This window comes from Lepus europaeus, chromosome 15 (assembly GCF_033115175.1).
Source record: "Lepus europaeus isolate LE1 chromosome 15, mLepTim1.pri, whole genome shotgun sequence".
Lineage (NCBI taxonomy): Eukaryota > Metazoa > Chordata > Mammalia > Lagomorpha > Leporidae > Lepus > Lepus europaeus.
This window is the reverse complement of record NC_084841.1, coordinates 61,575,272-61,599,296: the sequence shown is the minus strand read 5'-3', so window position 1 is coordinate 61,599,296 and position 24,025 is coordinate 61,575,272. Positions and strand designations below refer to the sequence as shown.

Below are 24,025 nucleotides of genomic sequence, written 5' to 3'. Positions count from 1 at the left end.
TCATTTACCAGAACCAAGTGTGATTTATCCATGGTATGGAGGGAGATTTCAACATCATTTGTTGATATTAGTCAGTTGAAGTTTTTAGTTGAATATACCTTAAGTGATGAGCAAGGGAGGACATTTCTTAAAACAAGTAAATCAAATGGCCAATAAACATAAGAAAAATCCTCAATATCTAGCCATCAGGGAAATGCAAATTAAATTAAAACCACAATGAGATGTCACCTTAGTTCTGTCAGAATGGCTATTACCCAAAATACAGAGAGCAACAAATGTTGGCAAGGATGTGGAAAGAAGGAAACTACCACACACTGTTTGTGAGAATATAAATTAGTGTAGTCATTATGCAAAACAGTATGGAGACTTCTTAAAAACTACAAATGGACTTGACATAAGATTCAGCAATCTCACTTCTTGATATATTCCTAAAAGGCATGAAGACGATATATGAAAGAGATTGCTGCACCACTCTGTTTACAGCAACAGTGTTCACAATAGTAAACTATGCAATCAACCAAGGTGTCCATAATCAGATGAACATAATCAATAGGACAGAATAGAAACCCAAGAAAAATAATCGACACAGCTACAACCAACTAATATTTGACAAAGGAGCTAATATCAATCCCTGGAGGAAGAACAGTCTCTTTAATAAAGGATGTTGGAGAAATTGAATCTATGCATGCAGAATTATTAACTATTCTCCTACCTTACACATTATGAAAAAAATCAACTCACAATGGACCAAGGATCTGAATCTAAATCTACCACCAGATATATAAAATCACTAAGGGGAAACTCTGAAACATATTGGCAAGGGAAAAGACTTGTTGAAAAGAAACCAAAAGCACAGGCAATAAAAACCAAAATAGAAAAATGGGAATACATTAACCTGAAAAGCTTCTGCATTGGAAAAGAAACACTTAGCAAAGTGAAGAGGCAAATGACAGAATGGTAAAAAACATTTGCAAACTATGCAACATATAAAAGATTAATATCCAGAATCTATAAAGAGCTCAAGAAACTCAACAAGACCAAAACAAACAATCCAGTTAAGTAATTGAGCAAAGGACATGAACAGGCATGTTTCCAGATCAGAAATTCAAATAGCTAACAGATACATGAAAAAAAGCTCAGGATCACTAGCCATCCGAGAAACGCCAATCAAAACCACAATGAGGTTTCATCTCACTCCAGGTAGAATGACTCTTGTACAGAAATCAACAAAGGACAAATGGTGGGTAGGATGTAGGGGAAGAGTTACCCTAATCTACTGTTGGTGGGAATGTAAACCAGAATGTCATTGTGGAAGACAGTAGGGAGATACCTCAGAAATCTGAAAATACACTGTGGCAAAAAAATGCCCTACATGAAAGATCTCTGTGAGTGAGATTCCAGTGGAAAGAAGGAACCATCAAAGAAGGTACCTTTCTCTGACGGGAAGAGAGAACCTCCACTTTGTTTATGGCCCTGTCTAAATAATGACAGTTTGTGGACCCAAAAGGCTTCCATAGCTTTGGCAACTTATGACAAGAGCCTCAGTTGATCACTGACTTCATAAATAAGAGTGTCCACCACTGTGCCACCCTGTTGCAGCCAGCTCACCATTCCCACTGCACTCTAGTAGTGACAGGGGAGACAGAAGCACAAATGAATGGGTAAGCAAAGCAAAACAAAGTGAATAGTGCTTGCTGCTGTAAGGGGAAAGAGGGTACGATCCTGGGGGATGAACTGAGAGATTGAACATGCCACAATCCCTCAGTGTCTTCCACCCCCAATACCCAGAGCTGAAGTGGGCAGAGAGCACCCATCTTTTTTGTTTACATTTGGGAGTGAAATAGAGCAGGCTCTGCTTTTGCCTCCCAAATGTGAACTTCAGTGATGGGGACCACCCCACCTGGGGAACACAGACCACAGTGGTTCAGAGTGACTCCTCACTAGACTCGCAGGGGGCACAGTGATGGGTGGGCTGAGCAACGGAGGCCCAGGTGCTCTCAGGTGAACAAAGGAACAGGGAGACTGGTGCCAGGGGAGGGGCTTAGTACCTTGAAGCCCAAGTACCAACCTACTCAAAGTACCCTCCTCCCTCAGTTACCAGAAATAAACAAGCTTTAGAAGGTGGAGCTGCCTGCTTATACTGGCAACTGGCACAGAAGCATTGAAGCAGATAGCAGAGGGAAATCAAGTTAAAAATTAAACAAAACAGGAACCAAAGAAAAATGCCAAAGAATAAAAGAAAAAGCCTGAATAAGAAGATATAGAATAATATATGAACTCGCCAATGGAGCAGACTAAACTGTCCTTAATAGAGGCTAAAGAAGAAGAATTTGAAGTCATGCCAGAAAAAGAATTCAGAAAATCAATAATCAGATTACTTAGAAGCAATGAGAAACAGATTAAAGATATAAATGAAAAGCACGCCCATGGATTAGAGATCCTAAAGAGAAGCCAGAATAAAATAATGGAAATGAAAAACTCAATTGACCAAATGAAAAATACCGTGGAATCCTTCAGAAATTGAACAGATGAAATAAAAGAGCAAATATCGGAACTCGAAGACTAACTTCCAAAATAATACAGTCAGATCAAACACAGGAAGAAGAAATTAGAAAATTAAAAAACATGGTTGGAGACTTGCAAGATTCAATCAAGAGTTGTAATGTCCAGATAATAGGAGTCCCTGAGGGTATGGAAAGAGAGAACGGATTAGAAGGAATTTTTAATGAAATGATATCAAAAAAACTTCCAATATAGGCAGGTTGAAAGAAACAACCAAATTCAACAAATACACAGGAGTCATAACAAATATGACCAGAGAAGGAATTCACCAGAAAAATTGTGGCAACACTCAGCTCAGTGAAACACAAAGAACAAATCGAAAATGTGCCAGAGAGAAATGAAAAATCACATTCAGAGGTAATTCAAGCAGACTCACCCTAGAATTCTCATTGCAAACCCTACAGGCAAGGAGACAATGGCATGATATATTCCAAGTTTTAAAAGATAAAGAATGCCAACCGAGAATAATGTGCCCTGCAAAGCTGCCATTTATAAGGGAAGGTGAAATAAAGATTTTTCCATGACAAACAGAAGCTGAAAGAATTTGTATCTTCACGTCCAGCCCTGCAATACTGGCTCTTGGACATGCTGCACACAGAAATACAAAAACAAGAACCTCACTACAAAAGAAGACAAATGTAGAAAATGACTGAAATAAAATACAAACAAATACTAAAATACATAAACAGCTCTTCTTAAGGAAACATGACAGGAAAAATAAAGTATTTAACAATAGTCACACTGAATGTAAGTGGTCTCAACTCTACAATCAAAAGACACAGAATAGCTGAATGGATTAAAAAAGAAAGCCCATCTAACTGTTGCCTTCAGGAATCACACCTCACCAGAAAAGATGCACACAGACTGAAAGTGAAAGCATGGACAAAGATATTCCAAGCCAACAGAAATTAAAAAAAGAGCTGGTGTGGCCATCCTAATGTAAGGAAAAATACACAAAAGCTATTAAAAAGAGACAAAGAAGGAGATTATATAATGATTAAAGGATCAATTCAACACAAAGACATTACTATTATAAACGCATATGCATGTAATTATAGGGCACCTGGTTTTCTGAAAAAATTACTAAAGAATTTAAAGGGAGATATAGACTAAAATACAATAGTAACAGGGAATTTCAACACCCTATTTTCTTTTTTTTATTTAATAAATGTGAATTTACAAAGTGCAACTTTTGTATTGTTGTGGCTTCCCCCCCCCAACCTCCCTCCATCCCGTGGCCCTCCCCTCTCCCATTCCCTCTCCCATCCCACTCCTCATTGAGTTTCATTTTCAATTACCTTCATATACAGAAGATCAACTTAGTATATACTAAGCAAGGATTTCAACAGGCCTGCACTCACACAACCACACAAGGTATAGGGTATTGTTCAACTAGTAGTGTTGTTTTTAAGTTTCATAGTAAAACACATTAAGGACAGAGATCCTACGTGAGGCACATGTACTCAGTGACTCCCATTGTTGATTTAACAATTGGCACTCTTATTTATGACATCAGCAATCACCCAAGGCTCTTGTCATGAGCTATCTGGCTATGGAAGCCCCTTGAGTTCACCAACTCTGAACTTGTTTAGTCAAGGCCATATCACAGTGGAGGTCCCTTCCTCCCTTCAGAGAAAGGTGCCTCCCTCATTGATGGTCTGTTCTTCTGCTGGGGTCTTGTTCACCAGGATCTTTCATTTAGATTGTTTTTGCCACCATGTCATGGATTTTCATGCCTGTCAACACCCTATTTTCAGCAATGGACAGATCAACCAGACAGAAAACCAACAAGGAAACAACAGAGCTAATTTACACTATAGACCAAATAGACCTAGTAGATATCTACAGAGCATTGCACCCCACAGCCACAGAATACACATATCTCTCCCTGGAACATGGAACTTACTATAGGTGTGACTATTTGCTAGGCCATAAAGGGAGCCTCAGCAAATCCAAAAAAAATTGAAATTATACCCTGCATCTTCTCAGACCACAAAGCAGTGAAACTCAAAATCAACAACTCAAGAATCTCTGCATCATATGCATACACATGGAGATTGAACAACATGATTCTGAATGAACAGTGGGTCATAGAAGAAATCAAAAGAGAAATCAAAAAATTTCTAGAAACAAACAAAAATGATAATACAACTTATCAAAGCTTGTGGGATGCAGCAAAAGCAGTGCTAAGAGGAAAATTTATAGCAATTGGTGTCTACATCAAGAAACTGGAAAGGTACCAAATAAGTGACTTCTGTATGCACCTCAAGGATCTAGAAAAACAGCAACAAACCAAACCCAAATCCAGCAGAAGAGAAGAAATATTAAAGATTAGAGAAGAAATAAACAGAATTGGAACAAAAAATAATAATACAAAAGATCAGCAAAACCAAGAGCTGATTCTTTGAAAAAATAAGCAAAATAGACACACCATTGGCCCAACTAACCAAAAAAAGGAGAGAAGAGACTCAAATCAGTAAAATTAAAGATGGTAATGAAAATGTAACAACAGATACGACAGAAATAAAAAGAGTCATCAGAAACCACTATAAAGAGCTGTATGCCAACAAATTGGGAAACCTGGAAGAAATGGATAGATTCCTGGATACATACAACTTTCCGAAACTGAGCCATGAAGACATAGAAAACCTAAACAGACACATAACTGAGACAGAAATTGAATCAGTAATAAACTTGCTACGAAAAAAAAGAAGAGCCAGACGGCTTCACCACTGAATTCTACCAGACATTTAAAGAAAAACTAATCCCAGTTTTTCTCAAATTATTCAAAAAAAAATTGAAAGGGAGGGAATCCTCCCAAATTCTTTCTATGAAGCCAATATCACCTTAATTCCTAAACCTGGAAATGGTGCAACAGAAAAAGAAATCTATAGACCTATCTCCCTGATGAACATAGATGCAAAATACACAACAAAATCCTACCAAATCCAACTGCGTATCAGAAAGATCATGCACCTGGACCAAGTGGGATTTATCCCTGGTATGCAGGGATGTTTCAATATTTGAAAATCAATCAGGGCCAGTGCCGTGGCTCCATAGGCTAATCCTCTGCCTTGCGGCGCCGGCACACTGGGTTCTAGTCCTGGTCAGGGCAACAGATTCAGTCCTGGTTGCTCCTCTTCCAGGCCAGCTCTCTGCTGTGGCCCGGGAATGCAGTGGAGGATGGCCCAAATGCTTGGGCTCTGCACCCCATGGGAGACCAGGATAAGCACCTGGCTCCTGCCTTTGGATCAGAGCGGTGTGCCGGCCGCAGCGCGCTGGTCACAGTGGCCATTGGAGGGTGAACCAACAGCAAAGGAAGGCCTTTCTCTCTGTCTCTCTCTCTCTCTCTCACTGTCCACTCTGCCTGTCAAAAATAAAAAAAGAGAAAATCATTAAATGTAATACATCACATTAACAAACTGAGAAACAAAAATCATGATTATCTCAATAGGTACAGAGAAAGCATTTGACAAAATACAACACCCTTTCATGATGAAAACTCTAAGCAAAATTGGTTTAGAAGGAACATTTCTCAATACAATCAAAGCAATTTATGACAAACCCATGGCCTACATTATATTGAATGGGGAAAAGTTGGAGGCATTTCTATTGAAAACTGGCACCAGACAGGGATGCCCACTATCACCATTGCTATTCAATATATTCCTAGAAGTTTTAGACAGAGCCATCAGGCTAGAAAAATAATTTAAAGGGACACAAATGGGGAAGGAGGAAGGAAGTCAAACTATTCCTATTTGCAGATGACATGATTCTATATACAGAGGATCCAAAAGATTCTTCTAAGAGACTACTGGAACTCATAGAAGAGTTTGGTAAAGTAGTGTAATACAAAATCAATGCACAGAAATCAGCAGCCATTGTATACATAGACAATGGCCAAGAAAGAACTTCTAAGACCAATCCATTAACAATAGCCACAAAAACAATCAAGTACCTTGGAATAAATTTAACCAAGGATGTCAAAGATCTCTAAAATGACAATAACAAAACATTAAAGAAAGAAATAGAAGAATACACAAAAAATGGAAAAATCTGCCATGTTCATAGATTGGAAGAATTAATATCATCAAAGTATCCATTCTTCTGCAAGAAATTTACAAGTTCAACTCCATACCTACCAAAATACCAAAAACATTCCTCAAAGACATAGAAAAAATTATGTTGAAATTCATATGGAGGAACAGGAGACCACAAATAGCTAAAGCAATCCTGTACAATAAAAACAAAACCAGAGGCATCACAATTCCAGGCTTCAAGACATACTACAGGGCAGTTAAAATCAAAGCAGCCTGGTACTGGTACAAAAACAGATGGGTAGACCAATAGAACAGAATAGAAACACCAGAAATCAATCCAAACATCTATAACCAACATATATTTGACAAAGGAGCTAAAACCAACCCCTGGAAGAGGGACAGCCTCTTTAACAAATGGTGCTGGGAAAACTGGTTGTCCACATATCGAAATATGATACAAGACCTCTATCTTACACCACATACAAAAATCCACTCAACATGGGTTAAAGATCTAAATCTACTACCTGACACCACCAAATTAATTGAGAGCATAGGGGAAATCCTTCAAGACATTGGAACAGGCAAAAAATTCCTGGAAAAAAACCCAGAGGCATGGGTAGTCAAAGCCAAAATGAACAATTGGGATTACATCAAATTGAGAATCTTCTTTATAGCAAAAGAAACAGCCAGGAAAGTGAAGAGGCAACCAACAGAATGGGAGAAATTATTTGCAAACTATACAACTTATAAAAGATTAACAACCTGCATCTATAAAATGATCAAGAAACTCCACAGAAACAAAACAAACAACCCAATAAAAATATGGGCCAACGACCAAAACAGACATTTTTTAAAAGAGGAAATCCAAATGGCCAACAGACACATGAAAAAATGCTCAGGATCTCCAGCCATCAGGGAACTGTAAATCTAAACTACAATGAGGTTTCACCTCACCCCAGTTAGAGTGGCCCTCATACAGTAATCAACAAACAACAAATGCTGGAGAGGATGTGGGGAAATGGGCACCATAACCCACTGCTGGTGGGAATGTAAACTGGTAAAACCACTGTGGAAAACAGTATGGAGATACCTCAAAAATATGAATGTAGACCTACCATATGACCCAGCCATTTCACTAATGGTAGTTTACCCAAGGAAAATTAAATCAGTAAACAAAGGAATTATGTGCACTTCCATGTTTATCGCAGCTCAATTCACAATAGCTAAGATGTAGAAGCAACCTAAATGTCCATCAGCCAAAGAGTGGAAAAAGAAATTGGGCATATGTACACTATGGAATACTACACAGCAGTAAAAAGGGATGAAATCTGGTTCTTTTTTTTAACTTTTATTTCATGAATATAAATTTCCAAAGTACAGCCTAAGGATTACAATGGATTCCCCCCAATAACTTCCCTCAGTCCTTAATAGTTGTACTATGAGAATTAACAGTAAAACTAGTCTTCAAACAGTACTTTATACTTTGGGTGTCTGTGTGGGTGCAAACTGTTGAAATCTTTACTTAGTATAGAGTTGATCTTCTTTATATAAAGATTATTAAAAATGAATCTTAATGAAGAATGGTATGGGAGATGGAGCAGGAGGTGGGATGAGAGTGAGGGTGGGAGGGTGGGTATGGGGGAACTGCTATATTCTAAAAACTGTATCTATGAAATTTATATTTATTAAACAAAAGCTTTCAACAAAAAGAAACCTGAAAATAGATCTACCCTAAGACCAAGCCATCCCACTCCTTGGAATTTTACCAATTGAAATGAAATCAGCATATGAAAGAATAATATGTAACCCCATGTTTATTGCATCCCAATTCAAAATAGCCAAGATATAGAATCAAACCAGATGCCCGTCAACTCATGACTTGATAAAGAAATTGTGATGCATATACACAATTGAATAGTACTCAGCCACAAAAAAATTAAATCCTGACTTTTGCAGCAAAGTGGATACAAGTAGAAACCAGTATGCTTATTTAAATAAGCCAGTTCCAAAAGGACAAATATGATACATATACTCTGATGTGTGGTAATTAATATAGTATACAAAACAAAACAAAAAAAGAAAGAAAAACAAAAAGTATAGTATACAAAAAATGTATAGGAACAAAAGAGACATTTCCTGATTTGATTGTTGTTTCTAGCTCTTGCTTATGGTCCTGTAGAACTGTGGCTTTCTACTTCTCACTTGATGAATATCATGCTCAGTTTGCATTAAACCAGTGAGTATTGACTGGAATTGTGTATTTTAAAAAATTAAATAAAAGGAAAGGAAGGAAGAAAATAAAGGGATATAAGCAGAGTGAAGGGAAGGAAGGGCATTATGGTTAGAGTCTCAGATTTGTACTGAGGAAATACATGAGGTCTGTTCTCTTTTTGTTAATATAATTTTTTAAAAAAAGAAAAGATATTCCCTAAAAAGAAATCCAAGAAAGCAGAAGTAGTCAAAACTCTATCAGATAAAATAAATTTTAAATCAAAATTTTTTCTCTCTATGATCTGAAGTTAAGGATATCAACTTTCAGAGTTTTTGTTTTCAACATGCTATAGGAAGCCCTAGCTAGAGCAATTGTGCGAGAAAAAGAAACAAAGGATATGGGAAAAGAGGAAGTCAAATTGTCATTTTTTACAGATGACAAGATCTTATACAGACAGAAAACAAATACCTCTTAAGATGATTAAAATTTTTAAAATTAATAAGCAATTTCAGTGAAGTTGGAAGTTACAAAGTAACATGTAAAATCAGTTTTATTATACACCAATAGTGACTCATCTTAAAAAGCATTCAGACACCAATTTCCAGTGACTTCAAAGAAAACCTGGGAACAAATTTAACTAGAGAAGTGAAATATTTCCACAATGGAATCTTTACAGCATTGGTGAAATAAATTAAAGAGGATATAAAGAAATTCAAAGTGATCCTGTGTCCATGTATTTAAAGAATCAGAATTATTTCAATGCTGCATCTTTTTTCTGGCTTAGGAATTAAGGTGATGCTGGCTTCATAGAAAGAATTTGGGAGGATTCCCTCTTTTTCGATTGCTCTGAATAGTTTGAGAAGAATTGGAGTTAGTTCTTCTCTAAATGTGTGGTAGAACTCAGCAGTGAATCCATCTGGTCCTGGGCTTTTCTTTGTTGGGAGGGCCTTTATTACTGTTTCAATTTCTGTCTCAGTTATGGGTCTGTTTAGGTTTTCTATGTCTTCCTGGCTCAATTTAGGTAGGTTGTATGTGTCCAGGAATCTGTCCATTTCTGATAGATTTCCCTGTTTGCTGGCATACAAGTCCTTGTAGTAATTTCTGATGATTCTTTTTATTTCTGTGGTGTCTGTTGTTACGTTTCCTTTTTCATCTCTGATTTTATTTATTTGGGTCTTTTCTCTTCTTTTGTTGGTTAGTTGGTCCAATGGGGTGTCAATTTTTTTTATTTTTTTCAAAAAACCAGCTCCTCGTTTGGCTGACTTTTTGTAATGTGTTTTTGGATTCAATCCTGTTGATTTCTTCTCTGATTTTAATTATTTCTCTTCTCCTACTAGATTTGGGTTTGGTTTGCTGCAGATTTTCTAGATCCTTGAGACGAACTGAAAGCTCATCTATTTGGTGCCTTTCCAATTTCTTGATGTAGGCACCTATTGATATAAACTTTCTTCTTAACACTGCTTTTGTTGTAACCCATAGGTTTTGGTATGCTGTGCTGTTATCCTCATTTACTTCCAGAAAATTTTTGATTTCTCTTCTAATTTCTTCTATGACCCATTGTTCATTCAGGAGCATGTTGTTCAGTCTCCATGTGTTTGCATATGCTCTAGGGATTCCCGAGTTGCTAATTTCCAATTTCATTCCTTTGTGGTCTGAGAAAATGCATGGCATGATTCTAATTCTTTTGAATTTGCTGAGACTTGCTTTATGGCCTAGTATGTGGTCAATCCTAGAGAAGGTCCTAAATAGCACTCTGGCCTCAGAATCAGCCCTTAAGGCATTCGGATATGGCTGAAGAGCCCATGAGAGTATTGTAGGCATGGAAAGCCAAGACACCCTGGAAAAAAAAAAAAGAAGACCCAAATGGAAGATCTCTGCAAGTGAGATCCCAGTGGAAAGAATGCGGCCATCAAAGGAGGAGGTACCTTTCTCTGAAGGGAGGAGAGAACTTCCACTTTGACTATGACCCTACCAGAATAAGATCAAAGTTGGCAAACCCTAAAGGCTTCCATAGCCTTGGCAATTCATGACTACAGCTTAGGGAGATTACTGACGCCATAAACAAGAGTGTCTAATTGTTGAATCAACAACAGGAGTCACTGTGTACTTACATCTCTTGTGGGATCTGTCCTTAATGTGTTGTCTAATGTGAAGTGATGCTATAACTAGTACTAAAATAGTATTTTTACACTTTGTGTGTCTGTGTGGGTGCAAACTGATGAAATCTTTACTTTGTATATACTGAATCAATCTTCTGTATGTAAAGATAATTGAAAATGAAAAAAAACAACAACCTGGTGTTAAGTTGGAAATTGCATAGAAAATTAATTAATTTTTAAAAAATATCATGTAGGATCTTTGTCTTTAACGTGCTGTACACTGTTATTTAATGCTATAACTAGTAGTCCAACAGTATTTTTTCACTTGGTGTTGCTTGTGGGGGCAAACTGTTGAAATCTTTACTTAATATATACTAAACTGATCTTCTGTATATAAAGAGAATTAAAAATGAATCTTGATGTGAATGGAAGGGGAGAGGGAGCGGGAAAGGGGAGGGTTATGGGTGGGAGGGAAGTTATGGGGGGGAAGCCATTGTAATCCATAAGCTGTACTTTGGAAATTTATATTCATTAAATAAAAGTTAGAAAACAAAAGAATCAGAACTGTTAACATATGCATATTGCCCAAAGCAATGCAATACTTATCAAAACCCCAAAGACATTTTTACAAAGCTATATAAATACTTGTAAAACTTGTATGTAATGAAAAAAGACTTCAGACCCAAAACAATCTTGAACAAATAAAACAATTCGGAAGGCATTATACACTTCAATTAAAATATTTTTTAAAAGATACAGTAATTAAACAGTATTGTACTGGTAATAAAATAGATCCCTAGATGAATGTAACAGATTAGAGCTCTAATAAGTAAACCAAAAGTGCTATAGACAGCTGATGTATGACAAAGGTGCTAAGAACATACATTGAAAGGAGAGTCTTTTAGACCCCAGAGGCACAGGCAGTAAAAGCCAAAATTAACAACTGGGATTACACCAAATTGAGAAGTCTCTGTACTTCAAAAAACAGTCAGGAAAGTGAAGAGGCAATTGACAGAATGGGAAATAATATTGACAAGCTATGCAACAGATAAAGGATTAATAACCAGAATCTACAAAGAGATCAAGAAACTCCACAACAATAAAACAAACAACTCACTTAAGAGATGGGCCAAGGAACTCAATAGACATTTTTCAAAAGAGGAAATCCAAATGGCCAACAGACACATGAAAACATGCTCAGGATCACTAGCAATCAAGGAAATTCACATCAAAACCACAATGAGGTTTCATCTCACCCCGGTGAGAATTGCTCACATTCAGAAATCAACAACAACATATGTTGGTGAGGATGTGGGGAGAAAGGCACACTAACCCACTGTTGGTGGGAATATAAACTGGTAAAGCCACTATGGAAGTCAGTCTGGAGATTCCTCAGAAACCTGAATATAACCCTACCATACAACCCAGCCATACCACTCCTTGGAATTTACCCAAAGGAAATTAAATTGGCAAACAAAAAAGCGGTCTGCACCTTAATATTTATTGCAGCTCAATTCACAATAGATAAGACCTGGAATCAACCCAAATGCTCATCAACAGTAGACTGGATAAAGAAATTATGGGACATGTACTCCATAGAATACTATGCAGCAGTAAAAAAAAAAACAATGAAATCCAGTCATTTGCAAGAAAATGGAGGAATCTGGAACACATCATGCTGAATGAATTAAGCCAGTCCCACAGGGATAAATATCATATGTTCTCCCTGATCGGTGACAACTAACTGAGCACTTACAAGGAAACCTGTTGAAGTGAAATGGACACTATGAGAAACAACGTCTTGATCAGTCCTTCTGACTGTCGAGGAACAACTTGCTCCTTTTAGTGTTTTTTTTTTTTTGTTCTACTTAATACCATTGGTTGAACTCTTTAATTAACACACAATTATTCTTAGTCATTTTAATTTAACTGAAAAGTGATGCCTGTTAAATATAAGAGTAAGAATAAGAGAGAGAGGAGATGCACAGTTCAGCACATGCTCAATGGTACTTACCACTAATGTTAGAGCTAGAAATGTAACAGGGGATTCCAATTCAATCCCATCAAGGTGGCATGTACCAATGCCACCTTACTTGTGAAAGTGATCAGTTTAAGTTCATAATTGATCAAAAAGATAGGATTAAGTGTCAAAGGGATTACATAAATAAGACCAGTGTCTGCATATAATTGATAGAATTAAAAGGAGAGAATGATCCTACATAGGAAGCAGTCTGTACAGCAGACTCATAAAATGACAATAGCTTTAAGTAGCACTCTGATCTCAGAATCAGCCCTTAAGGAATCCTGTGTGGCTGAAAAGCCCATGAGAGTATTTCAGGCATGGAAAGCCAAGACACTTTGGCAAAAAAAAAATTGACCTAAATTAGATATCTCTGTGAGTGAGATCCCAGCAGAGAGAACGGGCCATCAAAGAAGTCAGTACCTTCCTCTGTAGGGAGGAGAGAACTTTCACTTTGTATATTGCCTTGTCTAAATAAGATTGGAGTTGGTGAATTCAAGAGGCTTCCATAGCCTTGGCAGCTCATGACAAGAGCCTTGGGTTATTATTGCCATCATAAATTAGAGTGTCAATTGTTAAATCGACAACGGGAGTCACTGTGCACCTGCTCCCCATGTAGGACCTCTGCCCTTAATGTGTTGTACTATGAGAATTAATGGTAAAACTACTACTCAAACAGTACTCTATACTTTGTGTGTCTTTGTGGGTGCAGTCTGTTGAATCTTTACTTAATATATATAAAGTTGATCTTCTGTATATAAAGATAATTGAAAATGAATCATGATGAAGAATGGGATGGGAGTGGGATTGGGAGGTGGGATGGTTGCGGGTGGGAGGAAGTTATGGAGGGAAAAGCTGCTATATCTCAAAAGTTGTACTTTGGGAATTTATATTTATTAAATAAAAGTTGAAATGAATAAAAAGGAAAGGAGAGTCTTTTAAAAAATGTGTTGAAAAAAATATATATCCACATGCAAAAGAATGAATCTAGATTCCCCTTGAATCAAATTAACTCAAAATGGACTAAAAACCTAAATGTGAATCTAAAACTTTAAAATATTCGATGGCATTGAGATACGCAATAATTTTCTGAACAGAACAGCAAAATCACATTTAATAAAAGTAAACAAAGACAAATGGAACTACATCAAACTAAAAAACCTTTGCACAGCTAAGGAAGCAACAGAGTGAAGAGACAACCTATAGAAGAGGAAAAAAAATATTTGCAAGCTTTATACCTGGTAAGTGGTTAATGTCAAATAACTCAATAGCAAAAAAATGATAATAATCTTATTTAAAATGTGCATTACATAAACAGAAATTTTCAATGAAACACATACAAATGACCAATAGGTACATGAAAAATATTCAATATCACTAAATATGAAACTCAAAATCAAAATCATGGTGAAATAAAACTTCAGAACATTAAGACTAAATAGTACAAAAAGGCAAAAAATAACAAATATTGACAAAGATGCACAGAATGGGAAACACTTATGCATTGTTTGTAGAATGTAAATTAGTAAATCCATCATGGAATACATTATGGAGTTTCCTCAAGAAGCTAGAAATGCAACTACTGTATATCCAGCAATCTCAGTGTAGGCTATATCCAGGAGAAATGAAGTTCATCTGTAAAATAGACATTTGCACTTCCATGTTTACTGCAGCAACATTAACAAAATGGAAACAATCTGTGTTCATCCATCAATGAATAGACTGTAGTACACAGCACAATGAAATATACACAAATCTTAAAAGGGGATTAAGTCATGTCATATATAACAACATGGATAGATTGGAGTTAATTATGGTAAGTAAAATAAGCCAAGCACTGAAAGACAAATATTACATGTTTTCAAATCTAAAGAACAACTGCTCTCATAGAAGAAAAAATATAATGGTGGTTAACAATGGCTGAGGAGGCAAGTGGAGAGGGAAGGCTGTAAATTGTCTAATGTGCAGTGATGCTATAACTAGTACTGAAACAGTATTTTTACACTTTGTGTTTCTGCATGGGTACAAACTGATGAGATCTTTACTAATTATATACTGAATCGATCTTCTGTATATAAAGATAATTGGAAATGAAAAAAGGAAAAACCTGGTGTTAAATTGGAAATGGCATAGAAAATTAATTAATTTTTAAAAAAATACATTATGTAAGATCTCTGTCTTTAATGTACTGTACACTCTTATTTAATGCTATAACTAGTACTCCAACAGTATTTTTTTTCACTTTGTGTTACTTTATGGGGGCAAACTGTTGAAATCATTACCTAATATATACTAAACTGATCTTCTGTATATAAAGAGAATTGAAAATGAATCATGATGTGATTGGAAGGGGAGAGGGAGCGGGAAAGGGGAGGGTTGTGGGTGGGAGGGAAATTTTGGGAGGGGGAAGCCATTGTAACCCATAAGCTGTACTTTGGAAATTTATATTCATTAAATAAAAGTTTAATTAAAAAGTTTTATTGATAGATTCCAGGTTATTTCTAGATAACAGGAAGATGTTCTGGGATTATGTTGCAAATTAAGATGACTGTAAGTAATGTTAATGTACTGTACATCGTTCTCTTTAAAAAAACTTAGAAGTTAGGACTTAGAATATTTTTACTACAGAGAACTGCAAAATATTTGAAATAATATTTTATCCTGATGGACACTACACAATGTATGCCTGTGATGAAACAACACAGCATACCACTGTGCACAATTTTTGTATGTCTATTAATTTTAAGTAGAAAATGTGTTATATGCATTTAATGGAATATTACTAGGCCACAAAAATGAAATCCTGCCATTTGCCACAGGAGAAAGCAACTGGAGATATTTATGCCGAGTGAAATAAGCCAGACCCAAGAAGAAAAATATCATTGTTTTTCTTATTTGTGGTAGTTAATCTATATAGGGAGGATAAAAATTGTGTGGATGTCAGATCATTTGATAAATGACTATAAATTTTGCTTCACTGAATCATGCCATGTAAATCACAATATACTCTTGTTTCACATGTTAAGAAAAAACAAATGGGAGGATAACAAGGGTACTTGAGGTAGCAGTAATGCTTTGTTCTTTGGTGTTGGTTAGGAGGGTGATCATATGACAAACTCATTGATCTGAACATTTAAGCACATTTCTTGATATGCATAAAAATTTTAATAAAGTATTGAAAATACATAGAATTTCAAAATTTCAAAAAAGCAATGACAAAAAACAAAATACAGATATCTCTGGAAATGATAATTATTACAAGATTCATTAGTTTAATGAAAGGAAATAAATAATCCTCTGGTGAAAAAATGTGAAACATAAAATTCACATCTGAGTCCTTCCTTCTTCAACAACTTTCGTGTTCAATCTGTCTTTTTCTATAAAAGTTGACTCTCAAGAAATGAGAATTGGCAGAGTGTAGTGGCACAGTATAAATTTAGTGTAACAAAGCCAGATTCAGCTTCACTTCATATGTGACAGTGAATTTGGAAAAGTGAGTTAAACTCTTTGAGCCTCAGTTTCATGGTGAATAAATAGTAAATACAAAAGAACTGATTATTACAATGTATTTATAAGGATTGATGAAAATATGAAAGGATATTTTCAAATATTAAATAAACACTAATTATTATTTCTGGATTACAAAATGATTCATTCAACCTGAATTCTACCAAGACAGTAAAAGGTCATTAATAAAGACACCTGCACATTAAGATGAAATTGTCATTTAAATTCATGGAATAAAATGACAGTGGTAGAGTTTTAGATATTCATTGTCTTCACAATTTTGCTGAGTGGCTCTAGAGTCTCCCACCAATCTTGAACACTGGAATCCTTTTTCCTGTTTTTATAGCTGTTATTCTTTCTACTTTCCAACATACTTCATTTTATATTGATATTTGTCAGGGTTTTTTTCCTTTCATATTCTGTTTTCTCTTGCATGAAAACTATATTGTTCATGACACCCAACAGCATTCCTGAAACAGTGTGGCTGATGAAACATTGATGTATTCTTTTACTCAATGCCACCCTAATCATTTTTCCTTTTTCTTCAAGTGGGTAAATTACATTCATATCTAAAACTCTGTCTGCTTCATAAAGTAACTTTGTTCATGATCTTATTTTCTCCAAGTATCATAGGATAAAATTACATATGATACACTTGAGAAATGGACCCTTGATATGTGAGAGGACAGGGGCTCATATCCTATACTCTGTTTTGGGTTCAGTGCCATCTACATGTTACTTTATTGGAAATCATTGACTGGCAAAGTAGTTGTCAGTTCACATTAGGTCTTTTGTCACTTCCCCCCCTTACTTAGGATCCATCTCCAGTCTCCACATGTTATCATAATACATTCATTACTCAAGTTCATTCCCAAGGAAATACTTACTCTTTGCTGCACAATGTTCTTAAGTGCTGAAATAGAAGGGGTCCTGAGACATATCTGCATCCAAATCCCAATCATGGAAAACACTAAAACTCCAAAAACTACTGAAAGCTGTTAATGACTAACTCCTCCAAGGAACAGAATGAGCTAATACAGAAACTTTTACTGGCCCTGGTTTTCCCTCCTACCCTGAGTCTCTGCCTCTCATTAGCACTTTCCATAGAGCTCCTTTCACATCCTTATTCCTTAAGGTATAAATCAGAGGATTGAGGATGGGAGTAACTATAGTATAGAAAAGGGCAACAAATTTTCCCTCACTCTCAGAATAACTGTGGATAGGTTGAAGATATGTGTAGATGGCTGAGCCATAAAAAAGGAAAACCACCAGCAAGTGAGACCCACAAGTTCCAAATGCCTTTCTACGTCCAGCCATTGATTTGACTCTCAGAACTGCCCTAACAATGTGTACATAGGACACTAGAATTAGAGCTGCAGGAACAACCAATATTATGACTCGGGCTACAAACATCTTTGCTTCTGTTCCTTCTGTGTCCTCACATGCCAACTTCAGGAATACAGGCATCTCACAAAAGAAGTGGTTCAGTCTATAGCCACAGAGAGGCATGGCCATCACCAGACCTGTCTGAATCAGAGAGTTCACAAAGCCTCCCAACCAAGAAGCAATAGCCATTGTCTGGCACAGACAGGGGTGCATTATGGTTGTGTAATGGAGTGGACGACACACAGCTGCATAGCGGTCAATGGCCATTACCACCAGGAGCACACACTCAGTGGAACCCAGTGCAAGGTAGATAAACAGCTGTGCTACACACCCTCCATAGCTGATGGTCCTGTCAAGTCCATGAAGGTTGATCAGAAGCTGCGGCACAGTGCTGGAGGTAAAGCAGAGGTCCAGGAATGAGAGGTGGGACAGAAAGAAGTACATGGGTGTGTGCAACCGAAGGTCCAGCCGAGACAGGATAATAATCGTGGTGTTGCCCAAGATCGTTAGGGAGTAGAAAATTAAAATGAACACAAAAAAGAAGAGTTCCAATTGAGGCCAATCTGAAAAGCCCACCAAAATGAACCCTTCACTGAAACTGGTGTTGAAACTTACCATAGCTTCTCACCCATACAAACAACAGACAACAACTTAATGCCTCCTATGGAGAATGTGGGTTAAAACATGGCTTCAAGTATACCTTACATAGCCTCAAAACATGCATTATATTATCTATTTTGCGATTCCATTCTATTATGTAATTTCACATACTCTTACTATTCTCTGTTAGACTGGAAATCACTGAATTTGAAATGATACCATCCTCAATTGAATCTTCTATCCATTTATTTCATGACTTTATCCAGGCCATTCATACCCTTCAATCTGAGGTTTAATTGTCTTAAAGTAGATCTGCTGTATTTCTTCTCTCACAGGATAGATAATGTGAAATCTGCTTTTTCAAACCTAATGTTAAAAAAAAGTGACATTAGTATTCTATATTGTTCCATTTTCCTCCTCCTTTTCTTGGCTTATTATGCAGCTATTTCAGTAGATGATTATCCAGACCAACAGGTTGAAATAATAAATTTGACCTCTGGGTGTGTGTTCATCATCCTCCTTTTGTTCAAGGAATATTGTTTGTGCACTAATCAATCAGATGACTGAAAAGAATGTAGATCCATCCATCCCTTTGAGGGAAAATAGCAACAAATAGTTTGTTATGAGAAGTCATTGTGCCCATAATACCCTCCATTCATTTCTTCTACTGGTAAATCCATACCCCAGCTCTAAAGAGTTGCTCCCTACAACCCAGCCCAACCATGCTCATAAAGTTTCTCCCTAACACTTCATTTAAACTGAAATTCTTATTTTTGCTTATTTATTTTATTTTAAAGGAAAAGAAACAAAGGAAAATAGACAGATGGAAGGTGACAAGGTGACAGGGTGAGATCTCACATCTAATGATTCCCTCCCCAAGTTCCTGCAAAGCTAGGACTGAGTGAGAAAAAGTCAAGAGTCAGTAATTCAATCCAGGTCTCCTATATGGGTGACAAAGACCCAGAGTATGAATTAGTAAGAAAATGAAATGGAGATCAGAGCTAGGATTCAAACTTACTTTCCAATATGCTACACAAGCATCTCAAGTAATGACTTAACTATTGTACCAAATGCCTGCCCCTACCTCAGCTGTGAATTTTTAGCAAATGAAAATACAGTGAAAGTAAAAATAAATACTAGTGCTACACAAAAGGTGCCAAATGGATATCAGTTTTATTAAGACCCATAGGTCCTTAACATCCCACATGGGATGTTAAATATTTTTGTTGAAGGAAATTTCATACAAAAGTATTACTTGCAAGAAAACTGCACTATGCAAATTAATGGTAAAACTACTACTCAAACAGTACCTATACTCTGTGTGTCTTTGTGGGTGTAGTCTGTTGAAATCTTTACTTAGTATATAATAAGCTGATTTTCTGTATATAAAGATAATTGAAAATGAATCATGATGAAGAATGGGATGGGAGAGGGAGTGGGAGAAGGGATGGTTGTGGGTGGGAGGGAGGTTATGGGGGGAAAAGCTTCTATAATTCAAAAGTGGTACTTTGGAAATTTATATTTATTAAATAAAAGTTGAAAAGAATTTCAAAAACTGCAAAATAACTAATACCACATTTCTTTGACAAATTGTGGTGATGGACTAAGCATAATAACTCATTTCTCTTTAAGGATGATATTTGCTTTAGTTAAAATCTAAACAGCATTAAGAGAAATAGTCAGAAATTTTTTTAAGATCTAATAATCAGTAGAAGCCTGGACTCAAGATAAACTTTTTTTGTCAAAATTAATTCATCACTCTTTGTGAAAACTTCACCAGTAGTTCAATACTAGAGGTTTCAGTAAGATATTTAGATGCCAAAATCATATTATTTTTGTAAAAGAGTTATCAAAATGTAAAGTATAATAATTAAAATAAAAATGTTAGTTATAAGTGCTTTAAGCAATATATCAAGACTTTTTTTGAATGGCCACGATGGCCTTATAATGTATATTGAAACCTTATAGATTAACTCTGCTACTAACTGGCTGACCCATCTATTATGAAACATTTACTTTTGTAAATCTCAGTTTACTTACCTATAAAACAAATAAATAACTTATTTTACAGGATTTATATTATAATTAAATTAAAGAATTATTCTATATGCTACAAAATAGAAAGCTTCATATACATTTAATACTTGCTGGTCTATGCCACCGATATTTAAATTCTATTCAACTAGTTGTGCTTTTGTTCACTGTTATAACTTCATGAATCTGCATTTAGTGAAGAATAAAAGACTCTCAACAAATATTGTTGAATGGATTGATGAATGTATTCCTAAAGTTTACACCATTTCTAGTTCACATAGATATACAGAAATATTTGTTTATTAAAATGTTGTTATTGTTTACAGGCCTTGACTATATTCCTGCTGAACTATGGTCTATCTTCAGTTAGTTGAACTCTTTATTTAGTGGAACATTAAGTTTTTGACTGCAACTGGAAACCATTATGCCTAATGAAATAATCCAGTCTCAAAAAGACAAATTTCATGTGTTTACTCTGACATATGGCAGTTAATATACAATATCAAAAAAAGTATAAAGTTGAAGTGATAATTTTCAGATATAATTGTCATTTTTAGCTCTTTTTATTCCTGTGGCACTGTGGTCTTCCTACTTTTTACTTGTGGGCTATTATGATTAGGGTAAGAATAAGCTGATGAATATAGAGTGGATTAAAATTATGGCTTTGTAAAAATTGATGAAGAGAGGGAAAGGAGGAAAAAGGATTGTTGAAGTAAGGGCATGAGAGAATTACGGTTGTCTTCTTGGAACTGTTCCTATGAAATTCATAAAATGTTTATATCAATAAATATTTGAAAAAATATGTTATCCCAAAAATTATAAAGAAAGAAAAAAACAAAAAATAAAAATGAAAAAGAAGGTATATGAAATAATAAACATACCTGCCGCATTTTTCATTTGATACATAAGGTTTACATTCCTGATGTATAGCTTTATAATGACATATAGATGTGTGTGGCATACTTACAATTGAACAAAAACTCAGAAATGTGATTAAATCAATAAAACAGAACAAGAATCGAAAAATATTTCAACACAATGAAATAAGAGTCAAACCGATAAATAGCCATCATGATAGAAAACTCATTAGATAACTTTAACCATGGAAAATTGAGCTTAACTTTATAACCTAAGTGTAGAGAATATAGAAAGTTGGTGATCACATTTCAAACTATAATAAACAGATATCTATTTCTAGAATGAGAGGACAAAAGTGGCTTAGTTGTATGATCCAGAACTTCCATACAGGTTAAGAGTGCCCACTGACATGCATTTTAACAAATGAAAGTTCAGACTAGATAAAATTCGTAATACAGAATATTAGCCTTTCATGTTTGGAGGGAAACTTAAGGTTATTTCCTGGCACCCTTTGTGACATCTGATGTGCATTGCCACTACACAAAATCTTAAACCAAGAGTTATTTACTGAAACCCTTGCCTAAATTGCTCATCTGTTACCTTTTACACTTTTATTTCAATCAGCTTCCCACTTTCACTTTTATTCCTAGTTTATTCCTTGATCTATTATGTTAACGATTGTCTTGATAATATACTTAACTTACAGTCACTCTGTCCCACTCACTCAATTCCAGAATAATGAAATTCTTTAGAATCTAAATGTGTAAAATCAGGTTAATAAACTCTGCTGAAAATAACTCGAATTCAAATGTTATTAAATATTTACAGAATTATTAATATGTTTTTAACATCTATCTCAACTCTTTCCGAATAGAAATGACTTACAATGAAGTCTTCACAATTAGAAATCACCTTTCCCCTCATGTCCCCTTTTAGTAAATGCCCTATTTCTTTCATCCTCTTCATAGGTACGCTTTTTGAAAAAGTTGTTTACACTTGGTGTTTCGGCTACCTCTCCTCCCATTCACTTTCCAATCTACTATCCTCTATATGAGAAAACAAAATGTAAATTTTTACTTGTCTTTGTCAAAATATTTTCCATACTGACTAGTGTCCCTTTATACACAAGACCTCTTCCCTTACCCTCTTGGATGTCTTCCTTCTTCTCTTAACATCCCTCTGTATCTTTGGTGTTCTTCTATTTCTCTGCATATACTTTACATGTTGGAACTCTTCCTCAGAGTTGCACACAAAACTCTCTTCTATTAGCATTCTGTAGATTGTTCCAGGGAAAACATCTTGAATTTCAGGACTTGGTTCACAGAGTCGTTGTGCTGATAATACCGAAATACATCTCTCCAACCCCTATATCTCTTCTGAAATTCAGATTCTATAATTCTATGAAAACATATCTTTTATATTTTTTTTTTTGCTTTTCTAATGTTCTGACATTTGGGGGACTAGTTGGCCCTAGGGAAACTGTCCCTTCCAGTAATATCAATTCCGATGGAAGGTAAAGGACCCACCTGAAAAACACCTTTCCTGTAACTACTGAATTCAGAGCCTATATTCCAACCATCTTTTTCACTGGGCTCTCATTGAACTCTCACTCTCGGGACAACTATCTACCTGTCCTAATCACTCCAAGACCAGGACCAACTAAGGACAGCCTTTATGTCCTAGAAAACACTAAACATATTCAAAATCATCCATTTTAGAATACTCACTCTCCCTCACCAATTCCTTCTTTTAGAAATTGCAATAGAGGCTCCTGCCTACATTTCCCCCTTCTACATGCCACCTAACCAACCCTGGTACTTCAGTGTGTGGCCCAGTATGGCATGCCATGTTGTTTACTCTTGAGAATTGAGAATATTTATTGGATGGCAACTATTTTCTGATTTGTTGGCCTCACAATAACTGAGTGATAACAAAACCCACAAGTTTTTTTTTTTAAAAAGCTTCTTGCTATTCATCTCTACTTTAATGTTCCATAAGAAACATAAAGGCAAAATCTCTAGTATGAAGCTCATCACCTCACCTTCCCCCTAAAAATTGCTTATATTTCTGTGGGACCGAATTCATGGAGGGGTACAAAAACTACACAGTTTACCACACCAGAAAACTGGTCATTGATTCCAACAGACCTACTTTGTTTAGGTAACAGCTTACATGTTGCTTCATCTAAAACAGTGCTGCTCACCTAGAGTCAGTTTAACCCCTCAAGGACATTTCATAATATTTGTTGACAATTTTGGATAGTATAACTGGCATCTTATTGTTTGAAGCCAGTAGTATTGAGACACTAAAGGGCACAAGATATTCAGCCCATTGCCCCCACCAAACACACACACACACACACACATTTATTCAGGCTAAAAAAATGTCAAATAGCAATGATGTAGAGAAATGATCCTCTAAAAGGTAATTTTTGACCACACACGTCTGATTCTTGTTACATGATGCTATACACTTTGTAATTTCCCCTAGATATTTATCATGTTCAACTTAATTTCTGGTGTTTATAGCATTGATCTTCATCAATTCCTTAACAGGTCCTTAGAAACACATGAATCCTTTTTTATTTTAAGAGATTTAGAGGTAATTTTGCTCTCTTGGAATCTACTCTTTTTATTATTTATTTATTTATTTATTTATTTTGACAGGCAGAGTTAGAAAGTGAGAGAGAGAGAAACAGAGAAAAAGG

At 35.7% G+C, this 24,025-nt stretch overlaps 1 protein-coding gene across 1 annotated transcript; it reads right to left on the bottom strand.

Annotated features, from left to right (window-relative positions):
• Window positions 1-17,508: 17,508 nt before the first annotated feature.
• On the bottom strand, window positions 17,509-18,444 carry LOC133774167 (olfactory receptor 2Y1). Its single transcript, XM_062211795.1, has one exon. It carries the CDS (start codon window positions 18,442-18,444, stop codon window positions 17,509-17,511), a length of 936 nt encoding a protein of 311 aa, XP_062067779.1.
• Window positions 18,445-24,025: the final 5,581 nt, after the last annotated feature.